The following is a 22,317-nucleotide window of genomic DNA, read 5'->3' on the forward strand; positions in this document are numbered from 1 at the left end:
GACCAGTATTCTCAAAGGAGGAGAGTGAATAGTGGAGTGCCACAGGGATCTGTTCTGGGACTGGTGCTATTTAACATATTTATAAATGATCTGGAAAATGGAACAACGAGTGAGGTGATTAAATTTGCAGATGACACAAAACTATTCAAAGTTGTCAAAAAAACATGCGGATTGTGGAAAAATTGCAGGAAGACCTTAGGAAATTGGAAGACTGGGCATCCAAATGGCAGATGAAATTTAATGTGGACAAATGCAAGGTGATGCACATTGGGAAGAGTAATCCGATGACAGTTACCTGATGCTAGGGTCCACCTTAGGAGTCAGTGGTTCCCAAACCTGGTCCTGGAGGCACCCCAGCCAGTCAGGTTTTCAGTATATCCACAATGAATCAAGAGATAAGATTTGCACGCAGTGGACGCAAATCTCTCTCATGAATATTCATTTTGGGTATCCAGAAAACCTGACTGGCTGGGGTGCCTTCAGGACCAGGTTTGGGAACCACTGATTTAAGTGTCATTGTAGACAATATGCTGACATTTTCAATGTGCTGCAGCAGCTAAAAACGCAAACAGAATGCTAGGAATTATTAGGAAAGGGATGCAAAATAAGATCAGGAATATTATAATTATTATGTTAATAGTTGCATTCTTATATTAATATTAATTGTCTTGTACTGCTTCTTCTTAATTTGATATGTAAGCCACATTAAACCTGAGTGGACAAGTAACCTAGTGGTAAGTGCAGCGGACTTTGGTTCCGGGGAACTGGGTTTGATTCCCACTGTAGCTCCCTGTGACTCTGGACAAGTTACTCAACCCTCCATTTCCCTCAGTACAAATAAGTACCTGTATATACCATGTAAACCACCTTGAATGTATTTGCAAAAACTATAGAAAGACGGTATATCAAGTCCCATTTCCCTATTTGAGATTCTACATGGAACTGTTGCTAGTGGAGGAGTAGCCTAGTGGTTAGTGCAGCAGACTTTGATCCTGGGGAACTGGGTTCAATTCCCACTGCAGCTCCCTGTGACTCTGGGCAAGTCACTTAACCCTCCATTGCCCCTGTATATATGTAAACCGCTTTGAATGTAGTTGCAAAATACCACAGAAAGGCAGTAATCAAGTCCCATTTCCCATTCCCCTATGACATCACAATATCAGAAGTGAGCCAAGTATTGGGCAATCAAGCCATTGTGACATCACTGATGAGATTGGCTCTTATTGGTGGAATGAGTTGAGGAGTAGCCTAGTGGTTAATGCAGTGAACCTTGATCCTGGAGTAACTGAGTTTGATTCTCACTGCAGCTCCTTGTGACTCTGGGCAAGTCACTTACCCCTCCACTACCCTAGGTACAAAATAAGTACCTGAATATGTAAACTGCTCTGATTCTAGCAACAGAAAGGTGGTATATCAAATCCCATCCCCTTTCCCTTTAGGTCTTTAGGATGTGGACTATGGGATGGGGCAAGGGAGTTTCATGTATGAGATGCAGATGCGTTATGGGGCCTGTTGATATCTGAAGGGCAGCAGTGATGAGAGCAGGGGGGGGGGAGGGCAGTGTTTGGGAGTCTAAGATCTGAGTTAGAGCATAGTGCCATAGAGTGTAAACATTGGGCGGTGTGTGTGCAGGATGTGCTTCTGAATGCAGTGAAGTGGAAGGGAATGATTAAGGAGTATGAGTCATAGCAGTGAAAATCTGCTCCTCCCCTCCCCTTCCCTATCCTTCCTTGTTTAAACTCTCTAACACTGCTCCTTCCCTGCTCGGTAGCCAGAGCAATTTTCGATAGAGGGACCTGGACCTCCCTCTGAGCTACTGCTGCTCCATCTTGCTTGTCACTAGAAGGACTCCCACCAGCTCTTTCTTCTCTACCGCCTCCGATCTACCTTGATCTTCTCCAGCTGGACTGAGGACTTCTGAAGGCTCTTCCCTCTGAGCCACTGCTACTCTTCCTTGGTCTATGCAAACAGGGCCTGAGGACTCCCACCGGCCCTTTCTTCTGTGCCACCACAGGACGTAACAATTCCTCACCGCTGGGCACTGGGGACTCCAGCCAGTGCTTAATTGTGATGCACTCCGTACACATCCGATTTGTTTGCGTATAGGCAAACAGATGCATATAAACAGACAAACAGAACAGGGACACTGGCTAGGATGTGGGCAGCCCAGGGGCATAGACAAAAGTCCATTTTTTTTGGGGGGGGGGGGGGGCTAAGGGGTGGATGGGGGCACTCATTTCCTCTCATCTCTTCTCCCCTTCCCTCCCTCCCCTCCCCCCCCCCCCTCCCGGCCAGCATTAAATCCTACCTTTACTGGTGGAGATGCCCAAGCCCACTCCTGTATTGCGTGAGCAATGAAGTCGTCAGCTGACAATGACACCACTCCTACGCATGCTCAGTTCATGCTGCTGAACTGAGCATGTGCAGGAGTGCCGACTGATGAAGCACACCGCCGACTTTTGCTCGGGCAGCACGGGGGAGGAGGCTCAAGTAGTTGATTGTTATAGCTGACAAGGCTTTCCCATGGGTGCCACAATTTTAAAGGGGGGCCCTGGCCCCCCGGTGGCAACACTGCTGCAGCAGCCACTAAAAAGGGGTCTCTCCTTGGGAGAAAACAAAAGAACGTCCAGATGTAAACAGCTGGTTAAGCCCATTTTATTAGCATTAGCTCCAGTGAAGGAAGGTACACAAGAACAGAAAAAGGCAAGGCAGGAGTCTGGATAAAACGTGGAGCTGGAACAAGACATATGACAGGCTGCAAGGCAGGAACATAATCAATAATCCCAGAGGCATTGAGGCAGCCCAGGGACAGGGCTGATAAACCCCCAGCTCATTCAGGAAGTCCCAGTGGGGCCAACCAAGAGAAGACACACTTGGACATGACAAGAAATACAAGATAAAGGAACACCTACGCTCAGACAAGATAGGCAACCCAGAAACCAGAGCACACACCCAGCCCGCAACATTTCACAACGGAAGGACAGGTCTCCTCCTGTGCCCGATGCAAAACATGCCTAAACAGATGTCAACTTTGATTAGTTCATAACAGCGACACTTACTCCAGAGCTGAGAATTTCCAGGCTTTCTTCTGCTTGGTTGCTTGACTCTTAAGAGCAGATGATCAGAAGCAACACGTTGTTCCAAACAGCGCTCTAAAAATAGTGTCGGAACAGCATGCAAATATAGGCACGCAATTAGCTCTGATTATAGGGGGAAAGTGCGGCTGGATTGTGCCTGAGCGCAATCCTCTTGCACTAGTTTGACAGGTCCGGGCTCTCAAAAGAGGATATGGAGGTCTGTAGGACCCCATGCCTCTGCCATATGCCACCCCAACCCCTCCCCCCCGGTACAGTGACATAGGACCTCCAGCCCCCCCCTGCACAAGGGCCTGAGTGGAGGGGCTGGAGATCCGGTGGCTCTCCAGCCCCAACTTCCTCCAACAACCAAAAAAGTAAACCCTAGTGGCCCAAGTGGGCTGCCATCTGAACCCCAATCTTCCCTGGTGTCCTAGTGGAGCCTTCCCTGTTCCCCCTCCCCCCATAACTTCTCACTGGAGGAGGGAGTAGCACACTTCCTCCTCGTCCAGTGTCACTTTCAAAGTGGCGGCGCCCTGACCTGTGCATTCTGGGATGCGCTGGGTGGGGCATTCCAAACATATAATGGAGAAACTCCCTTATATGGTAGGGAAGCCCCACCCAATACATCCCAGGATGCACATTTTGAAGGCGGAACCGGATGAGGAAGAAGTGTGCTACTAACTCCTCCAGCATCAAGGAACGGGTGGGAGGGGGAACGGGGGGGCTTCACTAGGCCATCAAGGAAGCTTGGGGTTCAGATGGCAGGTCACTTGGGCCACCAGGGTTTACTTTTTTTTTTTATCTCCAGCCCCCCGGGCCCTCATGTTGAGGAGGAGGGTGTCGGGGGGCCTGCTAGCATGCAAATGCATGCCGGACAGGGCTCCCCATTCCTCCCCAATGCTCTGCAAACCCTAACGCCAGTTCTGAGCTGGAGGGTTTGCTGAAAAAGCAGCGCCAATGTTTGGCGCGCCGCCCGCTGAGAATTGGGGAGGAATAGCTGATGCCCTGTTTAGCATGCATTTGCATGCTCATTACATTCAGAGCTGGTGAGCGCATTGTTACCCGTGCTAGCCAACTCTGATCATCAGTCGGGAGCAACCATGGGCGCTAGTATGGCAATACTGGCCTTTTGCGCCCGCGTTAGCTTCTGATCATCGGGGCCTCAGTTCCCACTTTAGGAGATAATGGTACCCCTTGAAATGATTTTAGGAGATAATGGTACCCCTTGAAATGATTAAGCAGTTGCTGGGCAGTACTCACATTGTATAAGTTCTTGCCTGGATTTTGAATGACCATCTGAGGCTGGTGCAGATGCTGAAGGGTTCTTGGTACTAGGATTACCTGAAAATGAAAAATAAAATTGTAGGGAGCATCTGTTTTTACATAATCAGATATTTATTTATTTAGTCATTATTTGATAAGACCGCTCTTCATTAATAAACGTCAGGGCAGTGTACAATCCGGTATTATAACGGAACAAATCAACATATAAAAACACACAAACAGACAAAATAACAACAGTGTCAACCAAGACACCCAACTGTTAAAAACAGAAGAAAAGGCTACAGGGCTGGGGCAGTATAAGATTAAAAGTAGTCTAAGAAACCTTGTGAGAGAATAGCCTGGATTTCAGGCCCTTTTTGACTTTCCTATAAGACTTCTTGTGACAAAACAATGGGTTTTAAGCCTGTAAACTGTATTATTTCTTGAAATGTATTTCCCTAGTTTGGCCAGCAGGTGGTGCATGTTTATATTTAAAGTTGTGCAGAGAAATGACTGGGTTTTTTTCCTTAGTGTAACACAGATAGGAAATGAGATGCAATATATTTTTGAAAAGTTGTTCGGGGCTCTGATTGGCCCAAGAGCTCAATTCATCTAGGATGCACTGGGTTTTTTTCCCCCAGTCTTAGCCACGAAGAAGAAAGAAAGATCTCTTTGCTGAGGCCCTGTGAACAGTTATATTTGATAACCTATGAGAAGCTATATGTCCTGATCTCCCCAGGTACTACTTAGATAGTATACAAAGGTTTAAATAGTGTTATAATTGATCCATATTTCAGTTACCTGTTATTGTTTTGCTGATTGCACCATTTCTGTTCACTGTTCTAATTTTTCATGACAATAAACATTTTTACGTTATTGCCTCTGCTTGTCTGGACTGACTAAGGGCCCCTTTAACTAAGCCGCGTAAGATTCTACGTGCACCCAACTCGACTTACCACCTGAATACCGTGTGGCTCTTGCGGTAATTTCATTTTTGGCGCACATCCGATACGCACATCTGAAAAATAATTTTTATTTTCTGGCACGTGTAGCAGATGCGCGCCAAGTGGCATCTGACGCACGTAGGTCATTACCGCCCAAATTCTTTACCACTAGGACTATGGCTGGCGGTAAGGTCAGAGACCCAAAATGGACGCGCGCCAATTTTGATTTTGCCGCACGTCCATTTTTTGGGGGGGGGGGGGGGGGAAGAGGCCTTTTTTACAGGTGAGCAGAAAAATGGATTGGCGCATGCCCAAAACCCGCGCCTACAATACCGCAAGCCACTTTTCAGCGCTCCTTTGTATAAGGACTCCTAAGAATCTTGGTGGTTTGTGTGTCGGGTCTGTGGGTGCTTCTAGGAACTGTGGGACCACTGTGAGTGTGACCCCAATAACCTAGGAATCACTGGAGATAATCTGAGAGCAGCAGACTCACCCAGAGGCGGTTGGGACCCAGTCAGTGGGAGGAGGGTGCTAGTATAGAACACAAGCGGCAAGCAGGTGCAAGTGGACCTGAGCTGTGCTGGGGATAGACCCTCTAAGTGGCCGTGGGGTAGCCCCAGGCAGGTGGCTAGGCATTTCGTGACAGATCTCATGACATAAATCAGGAAATTTCTGCTAGAGCTGTGTTTCTCAACACTCTCTTGCATGAGCCGGCCAGTCAGGTTTTCAGCATTAACACAATGAATATACAGTGGATAACTCCGTTTATACTGGGGACCCACTGTATGCAAATCTACCTCATGCATATTCAGTATAGTTAAGTTCAAATGGCTAGGTCAGAGGAATAGATGTCATGCATAGCAAATATGGGGGCCCTTTTACAAAGCGGAGGCATCCCACGGTAATTTTGTCATCTGTGTGTGCTACCCATGCACTGCAAAACAAAGTACTTTCAGGCACAGGGGGTGTGTCTAGTGGCAGAGAGTGGGTGCGTCTATGCAGATCAGTTATGTCACCACCACAGTGCCACGTCTAGCTCATAAGAAGGGAGCTAGTGCTGGAGGTCTGTTTAACTTGCACCTACCCCATTCCATTGGGTCTAGTGACTGCTAGCCTTTCCATCAGGACTAGAGTCCGTGCTTGAGTGCTTTGGCAACCTGGGAACAACTTCCTGACTCCGCTCCTTGACACAGCGTCTGCTCCACCCACTGTGACATCACAGTGCCACATCAAGCTGATGAGGAAGCCTGTGCTTGTCTGGACTAAGGGCCCCTTTTACTAAGCCGCGTAAGCGTCTAAGTGCGCCCAACTCGACTTACCACCCGACCACCGCGTGACGCACGTTCTGTTTCTGTGAGTCTGACGTTCTGCACAAACAACGTGCAGGACATCAGACTAAAACGAAGCCTTGCGCGGGATTGGGAAGAAGGGGACCTTGGCTCGGCTGGCGGGGGTTGGGGGTCCCCCGCCAGCAAAGGTAGGTGACGGGAGGGGGGTCAAGAGGGTTGTCGGCAGGGGGGGGGGGGTCAAAGTTGGTGGGGGGGGGGGGGTTCAGCAATGGCGGGGGGGGGGGGGGGGCTAAAATGTGCCCCCTCACCTCGGGCTCTGGACCCCCCTCCCGCTGAAGTCTGGCTATGCCCCTGGTTAGCACGCGTGCTAATTGTAGGCACATTAAAAATGCTAACGCGCCTTAGTAAACAGGGCCCAAAATGTATCTGACCCCCCCCCCCCCCCCCCCCCCCCCCCCCCCCACTTTCTGGTTAAAATGAAACCAAGAAAGGGTGGAGGAGGATTTGGGGTGGGCGAGGAAGCCTTGTTTGATCCCGTTGTTTGCAAATTTTTATGGTTCAAATATGTGGCCTTAAGCAACGATAAATTGTTCAACAAACTTACCCAATTTTTGAACTTACCTTTTGGGGGAGGTTTTTTGTGGTGTCCTGCTTCTGTAAAAAAAAATTAAATAATAACAATAATAAGAGAAGGATTACAGCAAAGCAAAATGATTAAAATTATCAAAACTACATTTTTTATGGGTTTTTTTTAATTTTTGGCTAGGTTCTCTATGCATTGTAATAAAAAAAATTACATGTACATAGTGACAGGAAAGCCCTGTCATGGAATGAGAAGAGGAGAAGGAAGAAGGCAGGAAAGGTCCATTAGTTTTCCTTAACCCCCCAGAAAAACAGGAAGAAACAAACGGTCCGAATTCCTGAGCTCTAGAAAATACATGGAGCTAGAACAATTTTTACCTGGCCCAGGCTTCTGTTCAGCAGTCCAGTCTGAAGAGATGTGCAGTTTTATTAAAACAATCACAGATAGCGAGAATCAGCTGGAAGGAGGCAGACTGTATGACCAGCAAAGGGTCATGGGTTTGATTTACCGCCGTTCTGTGGTACAACCAAAGTGGTTTACACACTATATGCAGGTACTTTATCTGGATCACAATCTCAGCACCATCTGGAGGAGTAGCCCAATGGTTAGTGCAAAGGGCTGAGAGCCTGAGGAACTGGGTTCAATTCCCACTGCAGCTCCTTGTGACCCTGGGCAACTCACAACCCTCCACTGTCCCAGGTACAAATAAGTACCTGTATACACTATCCAGCATATTTTCAAAAGAGATCGCTGGCCATCTTCCGACATAAATCGGGAGATGGCCGGCAATCTCCTGAACCCAGCCAATTCGGTATAATCAAAAGCCAATTTTGGCCCGCGCCAACTGCCTTCCGTCGTGGAGCCGGCCAAACTTCAAGGCAGGGCGGGGGCTACGAGATGGCCAGCTCGAATGAGTATTTCGCCGGCTGCATTTGGTCCATTTATTTTTAGCACCAAGTGGCAAAAAAGTGCCCCAATTGACCAGATGACCACCAGAGGGAATCGGGGATAACCTCCCCTTACTCACCCAGTGGTCACCAACCCCCTCCCACCCAAAAAAAATTTAAAAAAAAATTGTTGCCAGCCTCTATGCCAGCCTGACAGCAGTATACAGGTCCCTGGAGCACTTTTAGTAGGTGCAGTGCACTTCAGGCAGGTGGACCCAGGCCCACCCCCCCACCCCACCTGTTACACTTGTGGTGATATATGTTGAGCCCTCCAAACCCCCCCCCCCCCAATCCCAATGTACCTATATGTAGGTGCCCCCTTCACCCCTTAGGCCTATGGTAGTGGTGTAGAGTTGTGGGGAGGGGGTTGTGGGGGGCTCAGCACACAAGGAAAGGGAGGTATGTACCGGGGAGCAATTTTTGAAGTCCACTGCACTGCCCCCTAGGGTGACCGGTTGATGTCCTGGCATGTCAGGGGGGCCAGTGCACTACAAATGCTGGCTCCTCCCACGACCAAAAGGTTTGCATTTCGCCAGATTTGAGATGGCCGGGCCCGGTTTCCATTATGGCCAAAAACCGAACCCGGCCATCTCAACATTCGACCTAAATGTTGACATTTAGCCGGCGCCAACCGTATTATCGAAGGAAATACAGTTGGCTCCGCCCATTTATGGAGCTGGCCAGCGCCGTTCGATTACATGGTCTGTAGCCCCGCCCAGCGCATCCCAGGATGCAGTGGGCGGTGCTGGGCGCCGCCATTTTGGGCGTCGACTGACTGGAAGAGGAGGGAGGCAGGCAGGCTGCGTCCCTCCTCCAACAGAAAGGTAGGGGGGCCGGGACGGGGCCAGGGGGGTGTCACCACACCACGGACCACCAGGGAATTTAAAGACAACGCTGGGGGGAGGATTTGGGGTGGGCTGGAGGTCCGCCGGACCTCCAGCGCCCTCCCCCCCCCCGTCGATGGAAGAACGATTTCTGGGGGTTTCGGGGGCTGGAGACCCACCGGACCTCCAGCCCCCCGTTCGAGTTTGCCTTGGGGGGGAAGGGAGGCCTGCCAGCATGCAACTGCATGCTGGACAGGACTCACCATTCCTCCCCAATGATCCGCAAAATCTAACGCCAGCTCGGAGCTGGCGTTGATTTTGCTGCGGCCAGCGACTCAATCTTTGGCGCGCTGGTCGCTGATCATTGGGGATGAATGCGTTAAGCACCAATTAGCATGCATTTGCAAGCTAATTGCGCTAGAAGCACTGTTTAGCATGCATTTGCATGCTACTTGCGCTGAGAGCCCTCGAGTGCGCTGTTTCAGGCGCTCGAGGGCTCTGATCATGGGTCGGCTGCAAACTCTGGCGCTAGTATGGCGTTAACAGCCTCTAGCGCCAGAGTTTGCTTTTGATCATGAGGGCCTTAGATTGTGAGCCCTCCTGGGATAGAGAAATATCCAGAGTACCTGAATGTAACTCACCTTGAGCTACCACTGAAAAAGGTGTGAGCAAAATCTAAATAAGATTCTGGAATCCTAAAGAGTGACAAGATTCCATGCAGAATCTCAAAGAGTAGCGACATTCCATGTAGAACCCCAAAGAATAGCAAGATTCTGGAGTGGAGGAGTGGCCTAGTGGTTAGAGCACTGGTCTTGCAATCCAGAGGTGGTCAGTTCAAATCCCACTGCTTCTCCTTGTGATCTTGGGCAATTCACTTAACCCTTGCCTCAGGTACAAACTTAGATTGTGAGCCCTCCTGGGACAGAGAAATATCCAGAGTACCTGAATTACTGAAAAAGGTGTGAGCAAAATCTAAATAAATAAATGTAGCTCCTTTTCATGCTGTTTATGTTTTTTAAATTGTAAACTGCTCAGTTCCGCAAGTCAGCTTGGGTGGTACAGCAAGTTTCAAGAAACTATAAACTATGTAAACCGTTTTGGCTGTACCTACAGAAAGGCAGTACAGTGAAACCTTGTTTTTTGTCGATAATTCGTCCGAAAACTATCGACGAAAACCGAGGCAACAAGCAATTTTTCTTTTAAATGAATAAAAAAGACTAATGTATAGAATAAATGAACATTTAACGTGGCATTTACCTTTCTGAAGACTCTTCTAGGTGTATGGACGATGGAGAGAGAGGAGCAGAGATTATTCTTTGGAAGGGGGATCCCCCTCCATAAGGACACTATCTGGGGGGGGGGGGGGGTCACTTCCCTTCTTGTTCTTTTGCTGTAGTAGTAGTGTGGCAAAACAACGAAATTTTGTTCATAAAACAGCAGCAGTGTGATCCCACAACCGGAAACAACGCCCCAGAAGAACGACACGTGAGAACGCAAGATTAGCTGCGTGGGCACGCCGACGAAATCCGAGGCGATCGATGAAAACCGAGACGAAAATTTTGTGAAATAATTCGACGATAACCGAAACCGACGAAAACCGAGGTTTCACTGTATATCAAATCCATGACCCTTTACCTTTATGTTTTTGTACCTGAGGTAATGGAGGGTTACGTGACTTTGCCCAGGGTTACAGGGAGATGTAGTGGGAATCAAGCCCAGCTCCCCTGGTTCTCAGCCCACTCCAATAACCATTAGGAAACTCCAGAGGGGGGAGTAAAAAGGGAGAAAAGTGTTTGGCGATGTTGACTATGTTGTTGGAATATTGTTTTGTATATTGATTTATGCTGTATGAATATTCCAAGTTAACCTGTAACGTGATTGTCGTCAATAAAACAGTTTAAACATAACCATTAGGAAACTCCTTCAGATGGTGGCTGAGCCGGTGGCAATCTCTCCTTCTGGGTAAAGACTGCATGTTTATACTGTTTCCAGCAGTGTAACAAAGAGAAGGAACTAAGCACAAGCAAAAAAAAAAAAAAAAAAACAGCACAAAGGGCCTTTAAAAACAAAAGGGACACAAAACTTATACTGAAAAACCTTTTAATGATCAAATTTGATTGAAGGAAGACCCGACACGGGCCGTGTGCGTGCGCTCAAGGCAGAGGGCCCCCCCCCCCCCATTGCCAGACCCCCCCCCCCCCGCCACCAACGACTCTCTCCACCCCCCCTCCCGCCGCCAACCCTCCTCCGCTGCCGTTGCTTACCTTTGCTGGCGGGGGACCCCAACCCCCCGCCAGCCGAGGTCCTCTCTTCCGTTGCAGGCTGCAAGTTGCAAAGCTTCCTGTTCTTCTGAGTCTGACGTCCTGCGTCAGACTCAGAATTTGAAACTGAGTCTGACGTCCTGCGTGCTGTATGTGCAGGACGTCAGACTCAGAAGAACAGGAAGCTTTGCAACTTACAGCCTGCAACGGAAGAGAGGACCTCGGCTGGCGGGGGGGTTGGGGTCCCCCGCCAGCAAAGGTAAGCGACGGCAGCGGAGGAGGGTTGGCGGCAGGAGGGGGGTGGAGAGAGTCGTTGGTGGCGGGGGGGCCTAAAATGTGCCCCCTCCCTCTGGCTCTGGCCCCCCCTACCGCCGGAGTCCAGATACGCCTCTGCCTTGAGCGCACGCACACGGCCCTTGTCGGGTCTTCCTTCAATCAAATTTGATCATTAAAAGGTTTTTCAATGTAAGTTTTGTGTCCCTTTTGTTTTTAAAGGTCCTTTGTGCTGGGTTTTTTTTTTTTTTTTTTTTTGCTTATACTGTTTCCAGCGCCACTGCCAGGGTGAAGCATTATAAGCACCCTTAATATAAAAGACCAGAGGTGCCAACTTTTCAAAATGATTGGGGGTGCTGAACCCAATGGAAATTATTCCATCCCTGGGCACAGTCGAGGAGTTTTCCCAATATTGGGGGTGCTCAAGAATCCACAGCACCCACACAGCTGGCTCCTATGTAACACACAGGCATTCTGCTCTCTCTGGTGAACAAACTCTACAACCTTTAGACAACCTGTATTATATCAGGGCCCATTTTCATCCAAATATTGATACCTATGAGAGCGAATTTAGATCTTTTACCTGGCCCAGTCTTCGGTTTAAAAGCAGGTGGAGTTTTAAATGGAAATAAAGGCGGAGGAGGGGAAAAGTGCTGCACTGGTCGCTCACCTGTGTAAAGAACAAAAAATTCAAATTAGTCCCTTTCCCCCCATACTTAAAAATATTTAACTGGCCTGGAACGGCTCCTGACCGGTTAAATGGCACTCAACCAGCTATCCAGCAATACTTAGCAGAACACTGCCGGTATAACCGGCTATCCACCCAATATTCAGCACATTGCCAGCCAGGGGCGTATCTGAACTGCGGCGGTAGGGGGGGCCAGGGCTAGAGTGAGGGGGCACATTATAGCCCCCCCCCCCGCCGCCATTGCCGATCCCCCTCCCCGCAGCCATTGCCAATCTCCCCCCGCCGTTGCTGTCGCCTACCTTTGCTGGCAGGGGACCCCAACCCCCGCCAGCCGAGGTCCGCGTCCTCCTGCCGCTGCCGGCTGCCTTTAAAAGAATTCCGTCAGCTGGCGGGGGACCCCCAACCCCCGCCAGCCAAGCCGAGGTCCTTTCATTTCTTCCACTAAAGCTGGCGCCGAAAGTTTCTTCTGAGTCTGACGTTGCTGCACGTTGTACAGAAACAGAAGAAACTTTCGGCGCCAGCTTTAGTGGAAGAAATGAAAGGACCTCGGCTTGGCTGGCAGGGGTTGGGGGTCCCCCGCCAGCTGACGGAATTCTTTTAAAGGCAGCCGGCAGCGGCAGGAGGACGCGGACCTCGGCTGGCGGGGGTTGGGGTCCCCCGCCAGCGAAGGTAGATGACAGCAACGGAGGGGGAGGGTTGGCAGCGGTAGGGGGGTCCAGGGCGAAATCTGCAGGGGCCCGGGCCCCTGAGGCCCCACGCAGATACGCCCCTGTTGCCAGCTAAGTTTGGCGGCCAAATTAAGCTGAATATCGGCTTGGCCGGCTAAATTTAAACTGGCCAGAAAACACCCAGATATTCAAAGCTGGTCGCCGGGAACGGACCGGCATTGACTGCCGACCGCGGGAGTTAGCTGGGCTCCTTCCCGCGGTCTCAATATCAGCTGGGTGGTTCAGCTGGAGCCGATCTCTTCTTCAGGGTCTGGGAAACGGCATGAGCCATTGTCAGGGTGAAGCATTACGAGCACCTGAGGTGTTTTAACATAACAGTGGGCATTCTGCGCACTTTTGACGACCATATTTATAGCATTTAGCAAACAGGTACATTAAAATGGACTATTTCATCCAAACACTGATTGATACCTATCGCTTTTACCTGGCTCAAGTTTCTGCTTACCAGCAAGTGGAGTTGCATTTAGTGTAAAAGGATATTTTTGAGGCAGGGGAAACTGCTGCACTGGTTTTTCACCTGTGTTAAAGACAAAAATTGAAATCAGTCCCCAGTGATAAGCAGGAGGAAGGCCAGCCATAAGGTAGCAGTGGAGGACAGCTGAGCTACCAGCAATCTCCCTACCTTCTGGGTCAAAGACAACAATTTTTTTATTACATTTGTACCCCATGCTTTCCCAGGCTCAATGTGGCTTACATGGGGCAATGGAGGGTTAAGTGACTTGCCCAGAGTCACAAGGAGCTGCCTGTGCCTGAAGTGGGAATCGAACTCAGTTCCTCAGGACCAAAGTCCACCACCCTAACCACTAGGCCACTCCTCTACTGTTGCTACTATTTGAGATTCTACATGGAATGTTGCTATTCCACTAGCAACATTCCATGTAGAAGTCGGCCCTTGCAGATCACCAATGTGGAAAAGCGAAATACGAAAGCGCCAAACCCCTAAGAAAAAAACTACACTGGCGCCCACTAAAAGAACGCATTGCATTCAAAATCTGTACCCTGGTCCATAAAATCATTCACAGTGAGGCCCCGGCATATATGTCAGACCTCATAGACTTACCAACCAGGAACACAAAAAGGTCAGAAAACACATTCCTGAATCTCCACTACCCGAGCTGCAAAGGACTGAAATATAAATCAACATATGCATCCAGCTATTCCTACATTAGCACGTAACTATGGAATGCACTACCAAATGCCATAAAAACAACACACGACCTAACAATCTTCCGAAAATGACTAAAAATCAACCTATTCAAAAAGGCTTACCATAATGATCCATCCTAAATACCAAACAACGAAACTCTTCCACAACTAGACAAAACCGAACTCTCTATACCCGACTGCTTCAGTCAGGCTGTCACTGACGAACGTTAACACATTACCACCTTATTTCTCACGCCTTAACTGATTATCTAATTTACTCTAGAATGTACTCTACCATTTATGAACTTAATGTAATACCACTTTGTATTTCTCAATCCGGAAATGGCGATCGCCACTACGGCATACTGTAAGCCACATTGAGACTGCAAAAAGGTGGGAAAATGTGGGATACAAATGCAGCAAATAAATAAATAAAGATACAAATGTAATAAATAAATAAATAAATGAAGATATAAATGCAATAAAGAAATACTATTTGCCAAGAGGGTGTACACAGGGGCAGAGCATGAGTGGGGGCATAGATGAGGCCACACTTAAGCACATGCATTTACACCAGCTCTATGGCTGGCATAAGAACAAGTGCCAAAATGTTAAGTGTGTATATACCTGTCTCCGTTACAGGACAGGCTTCTATCACGTGCCCCCAAAGTGCCTAATTTGAGGCATCCAATTGCCTCTAAGTGCGTAAGTTGCACCAGTTTTGACCATTACCACACAAACTACTGGCCACATACTTATACCTGCTATTTAGTATACATAAATATTTGCTGAAAACTTAATATAAATTGTGGAAATCCACAAGAATTCCTGGAAGTTCAAACCCTACCCCACTTCCGCTCCTGGCATTCTGCCCGTAAGTTTCCTTACGTACAGTTCAGACAATTTCATAACAAGCCATTTTAAATTATCCCATCTGTGTATCTTGACATGTTCCTAGTCACAGCAGAGCATCCTACCCTAGAAGGCACTACACCGATATATACATAGTAAACATAGTAGATGACGGCAGAAAAAGACCTGCACGGTCCATCCAGTCTGCCCAAGAAAATAAATTCATATGTGCTACTTTTTTATTTGTACTGTCCTCTTCAGTGCACAGACCGTATAAGTCTGGCCAGCCCTATCCCCGCCTCCCAACCATCAACCCCGCCTCCCACCACCAGCTCTGGCACAGACTGTATAAGTCTGCCCAGCACTATCCTCGCCTCCCAACCACCAGCTCTGGCACAGACCCTATAAGTCTGCCCAGCACTATCCCCGCCTCCCAACTACCAGTCCCGCCTCCCACCACCAGCTCTGGCACAGACTGTATAAGTCTGCCCAGCACTATCCCCGCCTCCCACCACCAGCTCTGGCACAGACTGTATAAGTCTGCCCAGCACTATCCCCGCCTCCCAACCACCAGCTCTGGCACAGACCCTATAAGTCTGCCCAGCACTATCCCCGCCTCCCACCACCAGCTCTGGCACAGACCGTATAAGTCTGCCCAGCACAATATGTACAATATCTGCACTGCATTATAAAAGGTGACAGGGTTCTTGCAAGAAATGAAGGCAGAACACCCTCAATTATGGCATCACTAATGAGGGACGAAAGACAGGTGATGCAATGACTGTGCTGTTGTGTGTGACAAACATAATTTAATGAAGCTTTTTTGACCACTTTTTTTTCAGATAAAACTGCCCATAGCGGTGCAAAACAGCATAAAATCAATAAAACAAGCACCACAAATTATTTAAAAAAAAAATTAACCCTCTCCATCTATTATGTAGGGTTATTTAGATTTAAAATGGCAGCTCAGTTGATTTCAAATGAGATGAGTTTCAATTGTATTTCCTCATTTAAGGGTCTGTGACAGGGTTTATAGGATACTGCCCCTCACCCTTAAGAAAAGTCCCTCTTTAATTAGCCTGGGCCACCTTAAGGGTGCAGATCCCACCTCGGGAGGAAGTACACTGGGAGGGGCGGAGTCACTACTGGGCAGTTCAAAAGACAGGGCCAGGTAGAAGTTAAGGAGGCCCAGGGAGGGAAAACCTGAATGCCTACTGTATGCCGCTGAAGCGCCCATTCCATAATGGTGGCCTGGCTGAGGTAAGCCATTGTTTCTATTGAATTGAACTGTGCAAGGTTTGCTTTGAGAGCCGGACTAGGAACTCGGAGGAACTTGTAGGCTGTGTTTGGGGCGTGGCAACCCCCCCCCCCCCCCCCCAGCAGCTGTGGACTGTGTTTGGTCTGCTGCCAAAGGCCTGCCTAAGACCCTGAATGCTGAACCGCAGAGGGCTTTCCACCCTGTGTCTCGGGTCCTGTGAAGGAGCAGACCAGAGAATCCCTTTAAATAAAATACTTAATTTTGTGAATCATCCTTTTGTCCAGCTGTATTATTTCACCACCCATGCCCAACCCCTGCTCGAGGTGTCACAGGTTCCTTTTACTAAGCTGCAGAAAAGAGTGGCCTTAGCTTGCCATTACATGGGTCTATCTCACACGCTAAACTAATTTTTACCGCAGCAGTAAAATGGCTGATTTTCTATTTTTTGTAAAGATGGTTATGCTCTAATGTCGTCAATGGCTGTGGCCATTAAAAAATATTACTACATGAGCACTTACTGCTACCCAATTTGCAGGTGGGAGGGGCTCATGAGGTAAACCTGTGCTAATGCAGATGTGCTAACCGAATAGTGTAGGAACACCCACTTGCGGCCCTCAGTCATATCCCCGTGACCAAAAAGTAAAAAAATATTTTTTAGCACACAGTGCATGCAGATTTGGGAATTACTGCAGGATGCCCGATTGCGTCTCGTGGTAAGTCCTTTCAGACTGCTAAGGTGCGCCAAAAAATGGCCTGCGCTGTTATAGGCATGTGTATTGAATGCGCGCAGGTCCATTTTTCAGCGTGCTTAAAAAAAAAAAGAGGCCATTTTATGGGGGGCCGAAAATGGATGTGCGGCGAAATAAAAATTGGCACACGTCCATTTTAGGCCTGAGACCTTACCGTCACCCACTGACGTAGCGGTAAGGTCTCACACGTTAGCCGGGCGGTAATCATCAGCGCACGCACACTGCCGATTAATGCCCGGTTAGTGCCACGCGGTAGAAAATAAAAAATATTTTCAGCTGTGTGTATCGGACGTGCGTAAAAAATTTAATTACGCAGTAGCCAAGTAGGAGTTCCAAACTGACATGCACTGGACGCTCATAGGCGCGTACGCGCTTTAGTAAAAGGGCCCCTTTATTTCTTGCCTTTCTCTCTGCTCGTTATAGACTATAGAAAATCTCTAGATTTGTGAAACTGTTTCCTTTGGTTGTATTACGTGAAAGGTCTTTTTCCTTTTCTTGGTTCTTTGTTTGAATCTGTAAAACTTGAAAATTGCAAATTAAAATGGAGGAATGGGGAAACCAGACTAGACAGCGTGAAAGGGATGAGTTAATACTGTACTGCTACTGTGGTTTGCAAAAGCAGGCTGTGGATGCTTCTATATCATATAAAGGGTAACTCTATAAGAAGGGCACTGCTACACCTTGAAATTCTGCATTGAATCTTGTTATTCTTTAGAATTCTAGAATCTTGCTACTCTTTGGGGTTCTACATGGAATGTTGCTATTACTTGGGTTTCTGCCAGGTACTTGTGACCTGGATTGGCCACTGTTGGAAACAGGATGCTGGGCTTGATGGACCTTTGGTCTGTCCCAGTGTGGCAATACTTATGTACTTATGCATCTATATGTTCCATCTTTGCCTACACCCTATGCTGTCTATTAAAACGTTTTATTGTGTATTTTGTTGACAATTGTAAGTAGCATGCTGGGCCATACCTTGTATTGTTATTTGAATATTTTTTACTGCTTTAATTGTCTATTGCCTATGTTTGACTTATTTTATTTATTATTTATTTGTTGCATTTGTATCCCACATTTTCCCACCCTTTTGCAGACTCAATGTGGCTTACATATTACCGTTAACGGCGTTAGCCGATTCCGGTCTGAACAAATACATGGTATGAAGGAACACAAGGTGATATTGTGGTAGATAAGGTATATGTATGGTAGGTACAATTGGAGGGAACAGGGAGGGGGGGAGGGAGGAGGAGTCAGGTAATGTCCATTACGTTCTTTGGTTGCATTGTGTCGCAGGTGTCCATGTTTTTTATGTTGGGTCGGTGGGGTATGCTCTTTTGAACAGGTCTGTTTTTAGCGCTTTCCGGAAATTAAGGTGGTCTGGCATTGTTTTTACTATTTATTATTCTTGCACTGAGTGAATTTCATAAATCCTACTAAATAAATAACAGATCAGGATTGTTCCTGTATCTGACTGAGCATTTAAGTAGTTCATCTCATCTTATGTAGAATGGAAGCAAGTTAAATCCAAAGCTCCAGAAGTTGTAACGTCCTCGCTGCTGTGCTGGTCTCCTTTAAAAGTGGAGTAACACAACTATCACATCTTTTTATCCCAGAATCTCTGGAGCACCAGGAAGGTAATTTACAATACTATCTGCCAGGGGCGTAGCCAGACCTCACGGTGACAGGGGGCCAGAGCCCGAGGCAGGGGGGGGGGGGCTTTAAAAGAAAAAGACAGCCTTTTACCTGCTGCGGTAAAAGGGGGACTCAGCCAGTGTCCAAAACACACGCTGACGCCTGCACAGGCTCCCTTTTTACCGCAGCTTGGTAAAAGGACCCTTCAGAGATCTCTAGAATTGCCAGCTCCTGCGCCTTTAAAAGGGCGGGTCTGATGGGATGCGGCTGTTCGGGCTAAGCCATGCTTGAGGGAAGGTAGCCCAGTGGAGGAGGAGTTACTCCTTTCATTGGGGGTGGAGTAGGAAGGGGAAGAACAGAAAAGCAGAGGTAAGTAGGGCACCGGAGCCAACGCTCCACTATAATCATTTGCTTTTCTGTTTTTTATCAAACCACTTTCTACCAGCAGTCGCCAAGGTGCTGAAAATCTAAGTGAATATTTATATAACCATTTCTGAGAGAAATACATTAAGAACAAAGATGCCTTATGTTATCTGCTGTAAAATCCTAACACTTGAAGTAAGGATGATCACAAAAACACACACTGGTGTATATTCTGTACCTGGCATGGGAGAACTGCCTGGTCCCGCTGACGGTGGCTGTAGAGCGCTCTTCATGGCTTCTTTAAGTGAAAAAGCACGTCTGTACAGTGCTTGCAATAATTTTTGGTTAAAATCAATATACGGCACAAAAGGGTCTTTTGTTGTTGTGCTTTTCAGCTGTGCTGCTTTCTGAAGAAAGAAAAGATGCGATATTAGCATTTGCACTGTACAGCTTGGCTTACATTAGTCTTCAGCTGATTCGGGAAGATACATTGACAACAATTAAAATGCTGCCAGTGGACATTTGACTGGGGAAAAGGTCTGGACTGGCTGGGCCATAAGATAGACTAGGCAGTCACCTAGGATGGCGGCTTCTGGGGAGTTGGGGGAGGGGGGCAAAGAGCAGCTGCAGTCAAAGCAAAACAATAGGTCCTAACAGCTAGACAACCAAAGAACCATCAGCACATGCTTTGACCTGCAGAAAGGGGGCAGCAAAGAGCAGCTGCAGTCAAAGCAATAAACTCAAAGAACCATCAACGTAGTAACGTGTACTTTTATATGCAGGGAGCATGGGCACTTTTCAAAAATCATCTTTACCTGGGGAAACTGTGTGTGTGTGTGTGAATATATATATATATATATATATAATGCATATCTATACATATAAAAAATCTCTCTCTCTCTATATATATATATAATATCATAAATACATATATACACACACACACACACACATATTATATATATATATATATATGTTTGTATAAAAAATATCATATCGAAAATATGAGTATAAAGCAGTGGCGTAGCTACGTGGGGCCAGGGGGGGGCCTGGGCCCCCTTAGATTTTGCTCTGGACCCCCTGCTGACGACCCTCTCGACCCCCCCCCCCCAGCCATCGCCTGCCTTTGCTGGCGGGGGGACCTCAACCCCTGCCAGCCGAGGTCCTCTTCTTCTCGCAAAAGGCTTCCTTCTGTTTCTGTTTGGGGTCCCCCGCCAGCAAAGGCAGGCGACAGCGGGTTGGCAGGGGGAGGGGGTCGAGAGGGTCGTCGGCGGGGGGGGGGGGGGGGGGCAAAGTTGTTGGTGGGGGGGGGGTCGGCAATTGCGGGGGGGGGGGGGGGGGGGGGGGCCTAAAATGTGCCCCCTCTCCTCGGGCTCTGGACCCCCCTCCCGCCGGTCTGGCTACGCACCTGGTATAAAGGCCAATATTCACAGGGTTATCATCTCCCACTGACCAAGTGATCCCTGGATTTTCAGCAACAGATAACTAGATAGTGCCGATGAAAAAATCTACAGAGACCGCCGGGGCAGCCAAGGATGGAGCTGGGAGTTTCCCGGTTAGCGGCAATATTCAGTCTGCTATCCGGTAACTATGCAGAGAAACTAAGGACAGCAAAAAGGCTGTGTCTTAACTTTATCCGAGTTCTGGTCTGAACATCACTGGTACCTGGAGAAATGTCGGCACCCGCATTATACCCGCATATCCAGTTCTGGTAACCAGATTATGGCCAGAATTGAATATTCGGGTCATATTCTGCCCATGGCTGTCAGAGTCTTAAAAATCAATGGTTACCACAAGACGAATGCTGGACCCCTCATTTCCAGTTACGCATTTTTACAGGATTGTTCTAGGACAGGGGTGGGCAACCTCGGTTCTCCAGGGCTACAACCCAGTCAGGTTTTCAAGATTTCCACAATGAATGTGCCCGCGATCCATGTGCATACATGCAAATTAACCTCATGCATATTCATTGTGGAAATCTTGAAAGCCCAACTGGGTTGTGGGTGGTGTTAGGGTGATCATTTTTTAAGGTGAAATTGTCAAAATCTCAGGGGGTCCTGGGGCCTGAAAGTTAACTGCGGGGGTACAAAGCTTAAAGGTTTCTCTTTGGCACCTGTTACCCCATCATGAGCCCTGCTTATTAGGATTCAGAGAAGAGAAAATATTGAACCTAAAGAGCACATTAATAAAGCAAAATGAAAAACTATCAACTGGTTATGTCACCAACTCCCTTATTTTAATATCCCATCCCTATAGTCCTCAACTACAGCACTGCAATCAGAAACCCCAAATCTGGTCACTAGGTGTCCCCATTGCGCAATAACACATAGTAGATGACGGCAGAAAAAGACCAGCACGGTCTATCTAGTCTGCCCACGATAAACTCATATGTGTATACCTTACCTTGATTAGTACCTGTCTTTTTCAGGGCACAGACCGTATAAGTCTGTCCAGCAGTATTTCCCGCCTCCCAACCACCAGTCCCGCCTCCCATCACCGGCTCCGGCACAGACCCCGTATAAGTCTGCCCTCCCCTATCCTAGCCTCCCAACCACCAACCCCTCTTCCCCCCGCCACAGATATACTGCCCCCCTCTTTATGTGAATTCTGCTCCCTTGGCACCCCCCCCCAGCCTCGGCAACTGACCTACGTTGAGTTCCTTACCCGGAAACTGAACCTAGGTCACTCCAAAAGGCAGAGCACAGTGTAAAATAAAATCCATATCGCTCATCCTGGAAATATTTGACAAGCTGTGCTTTTCTCTCATGCTGTGTCTCTGCTGAAATTGGCTCCCGTGCATAATTCTTTGCCTGCTTCTGAATTTCATAACATAGAAACTGCAGAAAGCAAGAGCAGGAGAAAGGGCATGCGGTAGGGAATCTATTCAAGCATAAAGAAAAAGGGAAAAACATTTTTTTTATTATTACATTTGTACCCTGCGCTTTCCCACTCATGGCAGGCTCAATGCGGCTTACATGGGGCAATGGAGGGTTAAGTGACTTGCCCAGAGTCACAAGGAGCTGCCTGTGCCTGAAGTGGGAATCGAACTCAGTTCCTCAGGACCAAAGTCCACCACCCTAACCACTAGGCCACTCCTCCACTGTTGCTAGTATTTGAGATTCGACATGGAATGTTGCTATTCCACTAGCAACATTGCATGTAGAAGTCGGCCCTTGCAGATCACCAATGTGGCCGCGCAGGCTTCTGCTTCTGTGAGTCTGACTGCAGGACGTCAGACTCACAGAAACAGAAGCCTGCGCTGCCTTCTAAATGGAATGTTGCTAGTGGAATAGCAACATTCCATGTAGAATCTCCAATAGTAGCAACATTCCATGTAGAATCTCCAATAGTATCTATTTTATTTTTGTTACATTTGTACCCTGCGCTTTCCCACTCATGGCAGGCTCAATGCAGCTTACATGGGGCAATGGAGGGTTAAG

At 48.0% G+C, this 22,317-nt stretch overlaps 1 protein-coding gene across 1 annotated transcript in view; it reads right to left on the minus strand.

Annotated features, from left to right (window-relative positions):
• The window catches only part of TRIM25 (tripartite motif containing 25), a 56,225-nt gene that overhangs the window by 20,216 nt on the left and 13,692 nt on the right, over positions 1-22,317 (minus strand). The window contains exons 4-8 of the mRNA XM_030208375.1: positions 19,116-19,284; positions 13,323-13,394; positions 12,045-12,131; positions 7,195-7,227; positions 4,338-4,418 (exon numbers count right to left, since the gene is read on the minus strand). Coding sequence (XP_030064235.1) covers positions 4,338-4,418; positions 7,195-7,227; positions 12,045-12,131; positions 13,323-13,394; positions 19,116-19,284 — 442 coding nt within the window. The remainder of the gene's footprint in view (positions 1-4,337; positions 4,419-7,194; positions 7,228-12,044; positions 12,132-13,322; positions 13,395-19,115; positions 19,285-22,317) is intronic.

This window comes from Microcaecilia unicolor, chromosome 6 (genome assembly GCF_901765095.1).
Source record: "Microcaecilia unicolor chromosome 6, aMicUni1.1, whole genome shotgun sequence".
NCBI lineage: Eukaryota > Metazoa > Chordata > Amphibia > Gymnophiona > Siphonopidae > Microcaecilia > Microcaecilia unicolor.